Source organism: Amblyomma mixtum, chromosome 10, assembly GCF_055824585.1.
Source record: "Amblyomma mixtum isolate Tamu chromosome 10, ASM5582458v1, whole genome shotgun sequence".
NCBI classification, from domain to species: domain Eukaryota; kingdom Metazoa; phylum Arthropoda; class Arachnida; order Ixodida; family Ixodidae; genus Amblyomma; species Amblyomma mixtum.
In genome coordinates this window covers 181,096,137-181,109,981 of record NC_143021.1, presented here as the reverse complement: position 1 = coordinate 181,109,981, position 13,845 = coordinate 181,096,137, and the positions used below count along the sequence as shown (strand labels likewise).

Genomic DNA, 13,845 nt, shown 5'->3' with positions numbered 1-13,845 from the left:
GGTGCAATTAGTTCATTAATTAAACGCGAAAAGCACACTTAGGTGTCAAAATAGCGATGGACGTCGATATAGTACATGGACGCCAGAACAGCCACGGACGTCTTATAGTATGTGAACGTTTTCCTTTCGCATTATTCTTGGTCGCTGCAGTGATATAAAAGTTTTTGCCTGTGCACCTAACATCACCTGATGTTGAAAAAAAGATTAACTGAAAATGAAATGAAATGCAAACTCCACGGCTGCGGTTTCTCGGCCACTCTTTCTACGCGGCATTTAAACGTCAAACGCGTTAAGGGCGCTCATAGCCGGGACCACCTCTTTTTAAGGGACGGCTAGAATTCCTGTTGTTGAAATGATTCGAAGAAAAATTACTCGCCTCTTGGAATTTGCAGACCAGTGGAGCGATGCGGTGAGCAAGAACACCAAGGGCACGTACGAGGCCCTAGACGTGATTCAGTTCCAGGAGTCAGTGCTCAAAGCCCTTGCAGGTCTGCTGAGATCTCCCCTCTGGGGCCCGGACGGCTTTCGCGCCATGCTGGCTTGGGGCCTTTTGGATGGCCTCATCGATTACGCGTTGTCGGAAAAGGTGGTATTCGGAAAGGACAAGGAAGTCGCGTGCTACCACCATGTCCTAGAGGTCATGGAATTTGCCGCGACCAGCCGCTACCTGAGATCTGGTGCGTCCTCACGCTCTATGCTCCAGCGCTGCTGCTCAGCCTCTCTGGCATGCATGCAAAGGCGAAGTCAAGGAGCTCGTAACGTAGCGTTGTTCTGGCTGGGTGTAGTTCACAAAACGAATATAACGTTTAGCAATGCACTGGATGAGGCGGGAACGAAATAGGAAACCATTATCGGTCGCCAAAAGCAAAAGATGTCACATTTCAGTTTATACTAACCCAGTATAGACCATTTGGTTTATCAGGTATTGTTTCAAATTTCAAATTTCAAATTTTTGTTCGTTTCAGTAAATGTAACCCCGAATTACCGAAATATGAACATACTCGTTTTCATTAGAGAGTGCTTAGTCCTTGTGTATTTTCTTTTCCAAGCTTTGAAAGAAACAAACTATGCATTTAAGACGCGTGATGTTCATTTGGAAGCGCCTTCGGACAGATCTGATTGTCGCTCGATGTTGTCTACGACCAAGTTGAGGAGGCGTCTAGTACGTAATAGACGATAAAGTACAATTTTCACATTGTTAAACTATTTATACCGCTCTAAAGCTTCACGCAATTCTTTTACCTACTTGCTTAATTAAACGTTGTCTATAGTTATCCGGTTCTCTCAGAAAAATACTAAACAAAAGTTCTATTTCATTTTAGGAAATGTATGACTTTTAAACACTTAATACACGTACGGGAGTCATGGGGCATACAGACTGGTGGCCACAAAGTACCAACAGAGGCCGGAAAGAGTTTCTATACGCTTAGCAGTAAGGCACAGCGCCGGTATGATATGCGGATGTGAAGGGTCCGCCCAAAGAGGACAAATTGGAAGGCCGCCAATAGGAGGCGGGCAGGCCACCATCATCTTAGCTTCACATAAGAGAAGAAGAAGCGAAACTATGGGCTTAATAGAGCATGTGAAAAAAAAGAATGCCCAAATTTTTGCACGAAAACAATATGCGAGTTTTTTCGACGAAATAAGTTTCGTGGTGTATTTTTCGTTTCATTCGTTGCCTTCTCCTGCTGATTGCACCACGGATCGTAAGCGACTCGCGTGTCTATCCGTTCTCCGAAATAGCGTAATTAGGCAATTTAACTGCAGAGCTTGAAAACTTGGAAGACTGCAATAGAATAGCCACCAGTGCAAATCGAAACCACGACCTCCCAAGGTCACGTGTGCTGCTCTACCAATTGGTCAACGATAAGATGTCTTTCTTTCTTCATAAGAAGCCTTAAAGATCTGACTTCTTTTTCATCCATTACTATAACTAAAATTACGATGGTGGTAGACACTCAGGTAATTAGCTAACTAATGCTGGAGGTATATACCTCTTGGCTTCTTTCGTAACGGCGGTGGAGGGCTCCCTCCCAAGCGCTCTTTATTATACCACTTGGAAAACTCCGCTCCAAAAAGTAACTAATCCGAGTAGCCCCTTTTCAGATGTTTAAGAATGGCGCCAAATAAAAGCTTTAGTCATATGTTACCATTACCTTCTTAAAGTGTTCCTTTTCTTGTGCTTCTTTTACCTCTCAATTTATCTGTCGGACTGTTATGCCTATTGTTATTTGCTAATATATCTGTTTCCTTGATTTTCTTGCGAGGCGGTTGTTCGTTTACCAACAATCTCAAAGCTTCCAACTTAGCAATAGTTTATATTAGTGACTAAGGGTGTCGCTGCAATCCGTAAACACCCAAATTTTTGCCACCTCGAGCAGCCGTTTTTTAATACATGGAGGCCATGAAAAGTTTCGTACCTCGTAAGATTAAAAAGCTCTTCTCTCTCCGGTTTACTGGCTTGAGGAACGTTACCATTAACTTTTCCCTCGCATGCGATATTTTTAAGCTGGAGCTCGTTCACTTACGCAACGTTGAACAGTTGTTGTTCTCTGCTCAACAGCCCGTTGGGGCTTCATTCCATTTTGCACAACGCAGTAGTGAGCACGAGAGCGAGAAACCGAGCGGAGGACATGTTTATCACCGCGAGAGATACCGTCCGGCGCCTCCTGGACCTCTACGATGGCTTCCAGCAAACAGAGCGCGTGTATGTCCAGCGGGTTGTGCACTTCATGAATCCGATCGTGTGCAGCCCCGAGGAACGACTGGACCAAATCTTCGTCAACAAGTTCTTCGGTTGGTGCTCCCCTGTCATCCATTCCGCTCGGAGGCTCACGGACGGTGACCCACATCGAGCTGGGCCACGTTTCCATAGATGAATGGGAAACGGTCACTGGCGCATCATGTTCTTTAAGACATACCGAAAGCGGATTTAAGTCAGGTGTTCCGCCTGAGACGTTCTGCGATTTTTTAAGGCAGGCTTTCTGAGTCAGAAGAGCGCTTTTTTCGCCATAGCATTGTCATCTGTGTAGCGCATCAGAATACAGCTGGGACGTTCTAACTAGTAACTCTTAAACTGATATTTAGTAGTGAACGTCATAACTATTACCGTTAGTAATTTTATTTATTGAGAGGCGTGTAGCCCATCGTAAGTAGTCGCCATATCAGTTTTTAGAATTTCGAAAACTCGGTTGCCCTCAGCGCTATGGGCCAAAATATTTTGTCTACATCACGCATAATACCGGCCCTTTCGAAAAGCTTCCAGGCAAAGCAATACCTCCATTGCTCATAACTCGAGATAGCCAAATATGGTTGCAACCGTTTTAGTTTACATTGCATTGTATTCCACAGAGAAAGTGTTGAAAAGAAAGTTGCCTCTTTCCAAAAGCTGATGCGGACTTCAGGAAAGATGAGACTACTGCTGAAGGCACTCTTAGTATTATTAGGATATTGGTAGGGGAGAATGAAAGGAAGAAAGAAAGAATTATTTTGAACGGGAAGCGCCAAACCTGGATTTAATGCTATTCAGAAGAAGCCAAAACCAAGCGGGTGACAAATCAGGACAGCTCTAATCGGCACTGAGGTGATAGCGATCAGACAGAGTGGTCGCCATGAGGGATCATTGCTGAGACTTTGTCATCATTGGAGAAGAAAAAGAACAAAGCATGCGCTGCCTCAATCGCATGACAATGTGAGGTAAGGCGGCTGGATGCCCGCGACCGATTGATCCAATAAGAACGAATGGGCAGCCATAATCAGTGCATCATTCCGGTCAGTCAATGCGAGGCCAACTGTGCTGTACCCTCACTATTGCAGCTGAATGATTTCAGCTTTTGCAATTATGAAAAAGCAATCAGTCTCTTCGACCCATGCATCGCTTTCCGTTGAGCACTCCAAATCTTGAGAAATCTAACCGACAAATTACCTGCGAAATATTGTATTTCTTCCAATCAGGCCGGGCAGTCTCTAAGCAGTGAACCGGAAAGGGAGGCAAAATAAATGCCTTTTACCAAAATCGAGGCACCTCGAATTCGCGAGTCGCCTGGTATCATCGAATTATTCCTAAGTATCCTTCGACGAATACCGCTAACTGAATTCAACATAAGCCGATACTAGACAGCACCAAGTGACACTAGTGCATATAGGTGCAGTTTTCCTTCTAAAAGCTTGCCAAATGTTGCATAAGAGGCTTTCGCATAGTATGCTAACGCAATAAGCATTAATCTAAGGAAGGCCCTCAGTTTCGGTTTTTCTGTGTTTGACTGACGGTGGTAGTCGACCTGCTGTAGCATGCTGCTGATACTCACGACACCACTGAATGCGCACGCAGCTGTCTTCCCGGATATGTCACCAACCGGTCGTTTCCTGGACGCATGGTTCAAAGCACTGTCGGGAAAGGCTCGCCTGAAGTGGACGGACCAGACGCACATCCTCTTCAACACCAGCAGGGTGGCCCCGTTCTATCTAAAGCACAACCACAGCGTGGTCATCCCCGCTGGAGCACTGCTGCCCATTTCCTTGTACGGTGACGGCCATCCGGCGTTGACCTTGGGCAGTTTGGGCGACGTGAGTACCCGGACAGCTTAGTGGCGCGCTACATGAATCAGACAAGCAGGCTTCAGACAAACATCGGCGAAATCTGAGATCGAGGGTTTTGGTGCGAGAGCACTGAAGAGGTTAGAAGCTGGCGATATTGGGGTAGGAGCAGTTGTAGCAGAAAGTAACTTATGACACAGCTCTCTGCTAGGATTATATGGGACTGGGAAACATACGTCGCGAACGTATCTGTCACATGTTCAGACGTTCGATACGACAGCTTGAAGATGGGCAAGTGGTTGTCACATTACATGTTGGGTCGAGCAGGTGCGCAAAAGCGCCACACTGACCACGGGCGTATGCAAGGCATGAGGAGCAGCGTCAGGTTCCCACCTGCAGGAGGGGCGCCTATAGTCGCTTTGCATTTCAGTTTCCTTCAAACCCAGCTAGGTGGCACTGAACGCAGTTTACACTTCGGCAGCGCGTTCCGTTTATTTAAGGCCGCACACGTATGTGCCAGTAGTGCTTACGGTGCTTCAGGACGAAGTTCTTCATAGGTGCTAGGACGAGTTTTCTTCCAGACATATATGTTTTAGGGCACGCTGGCAACTCTACGCCAAAACTCACAGTGCCCCGGACTTGATACAGTACTCATCCGATATCTTCGAGCCTTCCGCGAGTGTCAGCGTCAGAAGAGGCCTCTTTCTAACCTGGCCCGGCTTCTAAAGCCCCTTGATTCACGGAGAGTCACTCTTTAGCAGGTCAGAATGGGTCCACTCAGTCAACTCTTGGCGGGCTCACTGGGTTACAGGTGCACTGTGGTCGCCACTGAATGCCTCACCCAGTGCTGTGAGCTGAAGAAGCCGGCAAGGCCTCGCCTATGTCGAAGTAGCCATGCGCCAAATAACACCCTTAAATTTTTTCAGACAAACTTAAAACTGTCCATAGACTTCTGTCTATAAAGTCTATACACTTTCTATAGACAAATCCTAGAGAACAGTCTGTAGCCAGTAAAGATCCGATAGACAGTCTATAGGCAATCAGTAGATTTATGGCCATATACTTTTAGTAGATCTTTGTCTATAGACAGTCTATTGACTATGAACAGACAAAAAGAAATATCTATATGAAGGAAATAGAGTCTATAAGAAGTCTATAGACTGTCATAGATCATTCTTATATGAGCGTAGTCCAACCACATGGCGACGCCACTAAAGTAGCTAGCTCTGTGCCAACAGCTTCATTTGTAGGCTGTTTAAATGAACACCTTTTTTTCAAAACAGTGTGGCAGGGACGCAATTTGTCTCCGTGGAAGTACTTTCAAAATCTACAGGCACAAAAAGGTATAATGATGTCACTTTATTTTTAGTCTAAACGCTGCTACGCGTTTTGGCTCTTTTTAGACTGAAGAGGTGTCGGCACATTCGCATGGGCTTCTCCTAGGAAAATAAATTGGTAACAAGCCCTTCCCAGGGTGGAGTCATTAGGATGAATTCCATGGAAGGACGGATATTTAAGCCCTTTTATTATTCGCGAAGTTTTGCGAACACGTGAAGTAGATAGAGGGTCTCCAAACTTTTGGGCTTGAGGTGCTCATTGTAGTTTTGTCAAGGGTACGAAAGCCAGAAAAGCAAGCAGTTATAAAATGAAACTGAATGTAATATGTTACTGAATAATGAGCAGCTTCAGATATAAATAAGTGTTTGTTTTATTTTTGACGTCAGTGCTTAGGGCAGTACGCCACAATCACAGGGCAAAGCAATCAGCACGATTATGCTTAATTACATAGTAATGCATATACATTGGAATAAAAATTCAAATACAAAAACACCCAGCACACTGCGGAGGACAAGCAAGCGCCGCAAAAGGTCGCTGGGACTAACAATCACGCCGTCTTACTCGTTTGTTCGTAATGTTACAGCTTCGTTTACATGGACCCGAAACAAGCGTGCGGTTCAAGCATTGGGCTGTGCAAGGTCACCCCGTCGACGACTGAGCGTTTACATAAATTCGACCTTGGCAATTCAAGACATTGCCGTGCGCCCTCGTTGTTGACTACATGTAAAGATCCAGCTTGAGGCGGTTGGCGAACACGAACCCTTTAATCCTGTCGTCATGCCGATAGTTCTTAAGACTGGCAGCATGTTCGCGAAAGATATTTCACGATTGGCCAAGAATTTGTTATGATCCCCCACTTATGCAGCGAAAACGCTCATTCTCTCCCTTCCTCACCTAGGTTGAGACCGCCAAGCGTCAGCCGTTGGGAGTTGACAGCACTCGGTTCACGGTTGCATGTGCGATGCGTACAATTGAGTGAACTAAAACACGGACACAGCTCGGCTAACATGGCCACGCACAAATCGGGAGGGATCATCCATTAGATCCCCGATGCAATGCCTGCGTGACAGCAGGCGTCGTATTCGTGGCGAACCGGTTGCCGGACGTAGTTATAGGGGTTGTTTCCCGTCGCGGACCGGTCGGAATCACTCGAGCAGGGTGTGTTGCTGGGCAAGTTGGTTCGACATCCTGAACACTGTAGCGCTGGCAGACGAGGAACGAAGCAAGGAAAAAGAAGCTTCACTCCTCGTCTTCCAATGCTACATTGTTCAGGGCGGAATCACTCCACTGCTAGATTCCGACCCCGGGACGTAGTTTGGGAACCCCCGAAGAACACCAGCTATCATGGGGAGAATCCATGCGAATCTCTGAATTTCGGCTGCAGGAGCTGGAAATAAGGGTGCGTGGGAGCCAAGCTCAGAAATTCAAATAGGTCAGCTGAGGGAGCTCGTATCGTACCTTCGACGGTGACCTAAGTTGGAGCATCAGTTTCGCACGCGACAGGTACTGTGTTCCATCCCGAGTACTGCCGTGGACCAGCCTGTGTTTTAATGGGTACAAGAGACAAGATTCTTGATGCTCGAATTTTAACGGGTGAAACGCTTGAGAAAAGGGTGTCTGGACAGCCCTACCGTAATGAACTGCGGAGAGCGAGTTCGCTCAACGCCAGCATGTGTCGACTGCAGGCACTGGGCCACGAGATCATGAAGGCCTACGACGTTAAAGGACTCTATCAGTGCTACTCTGACAAGACCAAGAAGAGGTTCGACGACGTCGTGCTCTGCCTGGAACGACAGCGTAAAAAGGTAACGTTGCACCATGCGGGACAAGGCGCTAGAATCGAGGTGCATTTTCAGTGGGCGCAAACCGCTCTATTCTGTTCCACATCACAAATGTAAATTGGCACATCGGCTGCGTCCTTTTTTACATTCGCCACGGCGCGGTGGCCGAGTGGTTACGGCGCTCGGCTGCTGGCCCGAAAGACGCGGGTTTGATCCCGGCCGCGGCGGCTGAATTTCGATGAAGGCGAAATTCTAGAGGCCCGTGTAGTGTGCGATGTCAGTGCATGGTAAAGAACCCCAGGTGGTCGAAATTTCCGGAGCCCTTCACTACGGCGTCCCTCATAGCCTGAGTCACTTTGGGACGTTAAGCTGCAATAAACCAAACCAAACCAACCTTTTTTACATTCGGAAAATCTCTATCACATATGAGAGACTATTTCTGAGGGAGAACAAATGCATTAAAAAGACCGAGGGCCACGTAGTGTGCTATGGAAAACAATATCCTGTTTAGATCTCAGCAAAAGTATGGCCTCCCAGTATTAATAAAATTATATTTTCGCGTATTAATGTTCGTATACAGGTACTCAACATATTTTGCAACCGAAGGCCCAGCATGTTTTTTTTTTCTCTGTGGCTTTTTTTTCCTGATTTGTACTACAAATCTCTGCGCCTTGAAAAACATAGCACAATATTTCAAAACTCATGAAGTCCAGGTTTTTTGGCCATCAGTTATAATTGTGACCCAGCTGTCGAATTTTGTAAAACTGTTGTGAACATAGTGACTGGAATGGTTTAATGTTCCGATATGTTGAAGAATCTTGGATTTAAAGTTTGTCCTGCGGTCGCACCGACTAGTTAAGACTGCCGTATAATGTCAATGGGGTGCGTTTTTGGCAATAAATAGCATAGATCTACGAGGGCTTGGAGAAAGTATCTCCGGATATATTGATTTTAATAGTTCAGTATTAAAATATGTGAAAAAATGCGCTCATAGTCAACTTCACATTGCAAAAATGCGCATGTATCTTATCGTCGAATACATACACAATAAAACTGCACATGTTCCTTGGAAGAACTCGAGAAATTTTGAGGTTAACTCGATCTTTGGACGCTGGAAGCTGATTAGGACAAAGCAATCAAATTGGAAGGCTGCTCGGAGCAACCCTGTTGCTGCGCGAGTATTGAAAAGCTGACTGCAGTGGAATACAATTAGCACTCTTTGTCTTACGTATCTGTTATGCTCCCGTACTGATGTGTTTTAAAAATGCAAAATACAGATTAACATTATAATTTACATGGGGCCTGACGAGGACATGATAATGTTAACTTGAGATACAACAACAACTGGGAAACGCGCGGGAAATAAGAAACCCGAGGTGATTATATTCGAAAAGAGACCTAAAGTAAGAAGGCGAAGAGGAGTAAGTGTGTGTAAAATGTTCTAGGGGAATCGACCAATGTGGAGTAAATTTGTAATAAAGGAGAAAATTGCTTATTGGCATTAACCCAGGCGCAGCCATACGGCTAGAAAGGGAAGCTATACAGCCGCCACAGAAACTTCATAGTTAAAAAAGAATTCTTCGTGGTACGGGGTTCAAACACGGGACCACCTCTCCTACAAACTCTACCCAATGAGTCGCTCTACCACGGTCAAATTGGAAGCAGTGTAGGTCAAATGTTTCTTGCATTATCCCGTAAGCCGTATGGCTGCGCCTGGGTGGATGCCAATGAGTAGTTTGCTATCTTATTACAGAAGAGCAACGTGTTACTTGGCAGAAGGGATAACCAATGTCTTATTGGAGGGACATAGTTGATTCTAGCAAAAGGAATACCTAGCAGGGCGAAAAGTGACATAGATTATATCTTTAGATAGAGTGGATGCAGCCAGGGCAAAGTAATATTTAGAGAGATTCGCTGAGATTGAGGATGATAGAACAGCAATGAGAACCAACACAACCGAAACATGTTTTGGCAGTAGCAAATTTGTCAGAATATTTTCGCCCCTCTACCTCACCTGGTTGGAGGCATGTCTCGCCTAGGTTATGGGTCGTCTCCTTCTTTCAAAACGAGCGTATGCCACCCTTACAATTTAGTTCATTACATTCTGCGTTAACCACATTACATGGGTTTTCTGCGTATGCGTAGCACAACGTTAACGCATGAATGCGCAAGCACGGAATCATCATTATCATAAACCTGACTACGCACAATGCAGGGCAAAGGCCTCGTCTAAGTCCTTCCAATTAACCCTGTCCTTCGACAGTTGTGGCCACCGTATTGCCGCAAATTTCTTAATCTCATCCGCCCATCTAACTTTCTGCCGCCCCTTCTAGAAACGCTTGCCTTCTCTTGGAATCCACTCCGTTACACTGAAGGACCAGCGGTTATCTCGCCTTCGCATTACATGCCCTTCCCAAACCCATTTATTCCTCATGATCGTCTAGGATGTCATTAACCCGTGTTTGATCCCTGACCGACTCTGCTCGCTTACGGTCTCTTAATGTTGATCTTCTTTCTTCGGTAGCCCGCTGTACTGTACTTAACTTAAGCGGCACCCTTTTCTCTATCCTCCACTTTTCTGCCCCATAGATGAGCACCGGTAAGATAAAGCTGTTGCATACTTTTCTCTTGAGTGATATCGGTAAACTGCCATTTATGATCTGAGAGAGCCTGCCGTATGCGCTCCACCCTATTCTTATTCTTCTAGTTATTTCCCTGTCATGATCCGGATCACGGGTCACTACCTGCCCTAAGTAGACACATTCCCATACTACTTCCAGCACCTCGCTACCAATTGCGAACTGCTGTTTCCTTGCGAGAGTGTTGAACATTACTTTGGTCTTCTGCATGTTCATGACTCGGGTGTAGGTGGGGTATTGGATTTACCGACGGGTTGTTTGAGGGGAGTCGGTGAACATTTAAGGGTAAAGTTAACGGGCATTTCTGCTAAGTGCGTTCAGTCAGGCTCAAACGCCTGTACGGAATTCGTAAGTGGCCTACTTTTGTTCAAGAAAACAATGTCTTCCACTGAGCAGTTTTCGGAACTACGAGGGGGTACCCAAAAGAAACCGGACTAAATTTTTTGGTCGGCAAAGCTTCTGTGATGCCGCGTTTTGCCACTAGGAGCGCATAGAACAAACATTCCAGAGTCAGTAAGCCGAGTGCCGTCGTTGAAGGAGGTCAGACTAGTTTAGGCAGAGTTTTAGAGTGACGACTGTTTTGTGTGAGTGTCGTTTTTGCAATGGCTGATTTTCGTGAACAGCGTGCGCCGGTGAAATTCTGATTTTTGCTGGGAAAAAGTTGAATGGAAACTCTTGAAATATTAAGAAAGACGTAAAGAACGATGCTATGGGGACAACTCAAGTGTTCCTGAATCGAATCCTGAATCAAAGCAACAATCATGCCAATGGAAAACTTCAAATTCACCTCGCCTCAAGAAATCTCGTCAGGTGAAACCAAACCTCAAAACAATGCTTATTTGTTTTTTCGACGTTAGAGGAGTCGTCCATTGAGAATTTGTTCCGCAGGGTCAGACAGTTAGCCAGGCTTTCTACTTGGATGTTTTGAAAAGATTGGGCAACAGTGTGCTGTGGAAGCGGCCAGATTTGTGGCGGTCGAGTGACTGGTTTTTCCATCATGGCAATGCCCCTGCTCATACAGTCCTGTCCCTACGACAATTTTGGACCAAAAATGGCATGACCCCTATTCCTCAACCCTCATACTCTCCCGACCTTGCCCCGTGCTACTTTTTTTGTTTCCTAGAATGAAAAAATAGGTGAATGAAAAGCGTTTCGCTGATGTTGCTGAGGTGAAGAAAAAAACGACGGAGGCACTGTCAAGCATCACAAAAGATGAATTTAAACAATGTTTTGAAAAATGGAATGAAAGATTCGACAAGCGTATCATTGCAAGTGGGGAATATTTTGAAGGAGATTGAAGGTCTGTGCTTAAAATGTGAACAAATAAATTCGAACAAAAATAAGTCCGGTTTCTTTTGGGTACCCCCTCGTAGTTTAGTTTCTATTCTGTTTGAGGCTGTCCCCTCCCACTTCATTCCCATGCCTCTCTCCCTAATCCACATGACTGGTTATTGCACCTGCTAGCTCCAACGCTGTCGTAAAAGATATTCTCTAGAGCGCTTTATGCGGCCGCGACCCTAATCAATACGCTAATAGATACTAGAGCGATCTTTAATTCACTACCGTGATCCGCTTCCTTGGGGCACCAGTAGATACGCGCTGATTGGCTCTGACGCGGCAGGCTCAAACGCAGCTGACGGGAATATGGAGTCATCTTGCGCCCACATGGCGTTCTACGCATGGGCAGTGGCACCCCGCAGAAGCAGTTTACGGTAGCGCATCGCGTTATGCTTTAACTCTCTACTTATGCCGTAGCGCGTACCGCTGCCGCTAATTCTTACTGCGTACGGGACACGCTACTACGCACGCACTGATTGGTTCCGACGCTCAAGGTGCGCGTGCTGTTGACGGGAACGTGGCGCCATCTAGATCGCAGGGTGATCTGCGCATGCGGAGTGGCTGTTCGCGGTACACGATGAGCGGTAGCGGTATGAACTATTCTATAGTGGCATAATTGGCGCACATACGCCTCCCTGTCCAGAGTTAATAAGTACACATTTCGCACCATACCAGTTGTCACTGGATATCGCATTACCGCAATGCAAAAGTTGTGGTGGATTTTTTTCTGTTTTAAAAAAATCCCCCAGATTCCATTTCTTCGCGCTTTGAACCTACTTAAGAGGAAGATTCGTTCCGAGCACATCCGGGCCGTTCATTGTCGCTCAAGATAGCGCCAATACGAGGCATGCATGAGACTGAGTGCTCTACCGGTATCTTTTCTCACACCATACCCAACATTTCTGGACGAAAGTATTTTTGAACGGGAAAGAGTTTACCAGCACAATTTTTTCATATATTATAAGATTTAACTATAACAACCAACATATACGCAGATCTCCCGTCCTCAGGCTTGCATTCTTTTCCTATGCTATTAACATTTTTTGCGATCGTCACAAGCGTTCCCCATTGGTTTTCTATGCCACTTTTGACTGCTCCATGCGAGCCATGGATAAACTTAAAGAAAGAAAGATTTTGCTAGACATCGGAGGAATGGTTCAATAACTTCAATAATTCTATAGCAGTGCCTTACAATTTTCTAACATTGAAAAATTTCGTCGAAATATGTTGGACATGGGCCACCACATTCTTTGCAGGCAGGACTGCCGGTTCGTGAGTACGGGAGCCGGTTGTCCGACTTAGAGGACGTGGCAGACTTAGCGGGAGCCAGTTTATTAGACAAACTGTTCTGGCTCCTGCCCGACGATGAGCGGAGCTGGACGCTGCCCGGCGTGAACTTGACTGCGGAGCAGCTCGTTTTCGTTGGTCGCTGCATGACAAAGTGCAAGTTTGACGACATCACGCCGACGGAGAGCCTCGAAGGTGCCCGCTCCCGCTGCATCATCCCCGCGATGAACATACCGCAGTTCTCGAAGGCTTTCAATTGCGGCGCCAGAGCGCGCATGAACGCGGACTCCAAGTGCTCCCCCTGGTTGTGACCTTTGCGTATAGAGGACACCGCACGCTTTGTGTCCCTGCCGACCATGGAGCCGACCATCGACCGGTGTCTCGTTTCCGATGTTGTTTGGAATTTGTAAAGAAAAATACGGGAGACGATGAGTAGTCGTCGTTTATTAGGCGACATGTTGTTTCGTATTGACCGGGAACTGCCGTTGCTTGCCGTTGCGGCTCAAGAGCGCAGGCCTATTAACAAGCACCCGTCTGCTATGCGAGGTACAGTCTTTGTCAAAAGTATACAGCCCAGGGGGTCTGCTTCTGAGCCCTGAAGCATGGTTCCTTTTGCGTACTCTGGGACGCTAATCTCATGAAGGTGGGAGGAACTTGAGTTCACAACCCTCCCAAGCATAGGACCATCAAATGTGCTTAAGAGACCCGCTACACAGCTTGGAAGAAAACCCATTGGGCTGTACATTTTTGACAGACTACGTGGAAGGGAAAGAACCCCAATACGGAGAAATTAATACGGAGCGTTCTACTACGCTCGCTTCCAACTGTGGGACACTAAACAAACAATGATGAGAAACTAATGTTGTACTGTATCAATAGGTTACTGCGTTGTTAGGAGTAAGAGGCTACGCTTATTGAAATAGAAG

General features: G+C 46.2%; 1 protein-coding gene across 1 annotated transcript; it reads left to right on the top strand.

Annotated features, from left to right (window-relative positions):
• The first annotated feature begins 4,113 nt into the window (after positions 1-4,113).
• LOC149327894 (neprilysin-1-like) lies at positions 4,114-13,230 on the top strand. Its single transcript, XM_089564992.1, has 3 exons — positions 4,114-4,566; positions 7,560-7,679; positions 12,889-13,230. Exons 1-3 carry the CDS (start codon positions 4,291-4,293, stop codon positions 13,228-13,230), a joined length of 738 nt encoding a protein of 245 aa, XP_089421118.1. The 5' UTR covers positions 4,114-4,290.
• Positions 13,231-13,845: the final 615 nt, after the last annotated feature.

Coding starts and splice junctions, on each gene's coding strand:
- LOC149327894 (XM_089564992.1), top strand. CDS start 4,291: ATGCTGCTGATACTCACGACACCACTGAATGCGCACGCAGCTGTCTTC. Junction 4,567..7,559: donor CCTTGGGCAGTTTGGGCGAC/GTGAGTACCCGG, acceptor TGTCGACTGCAG/GCACTGGGCCACGAGATCAT. Junction 7,680..12,888: donor TGGAACGACAGCGTAAAAAG/GTAACGTTGCAC, acceptor CATTCTTTGCAG/GCAGGACTGCCGGTTCGTGA.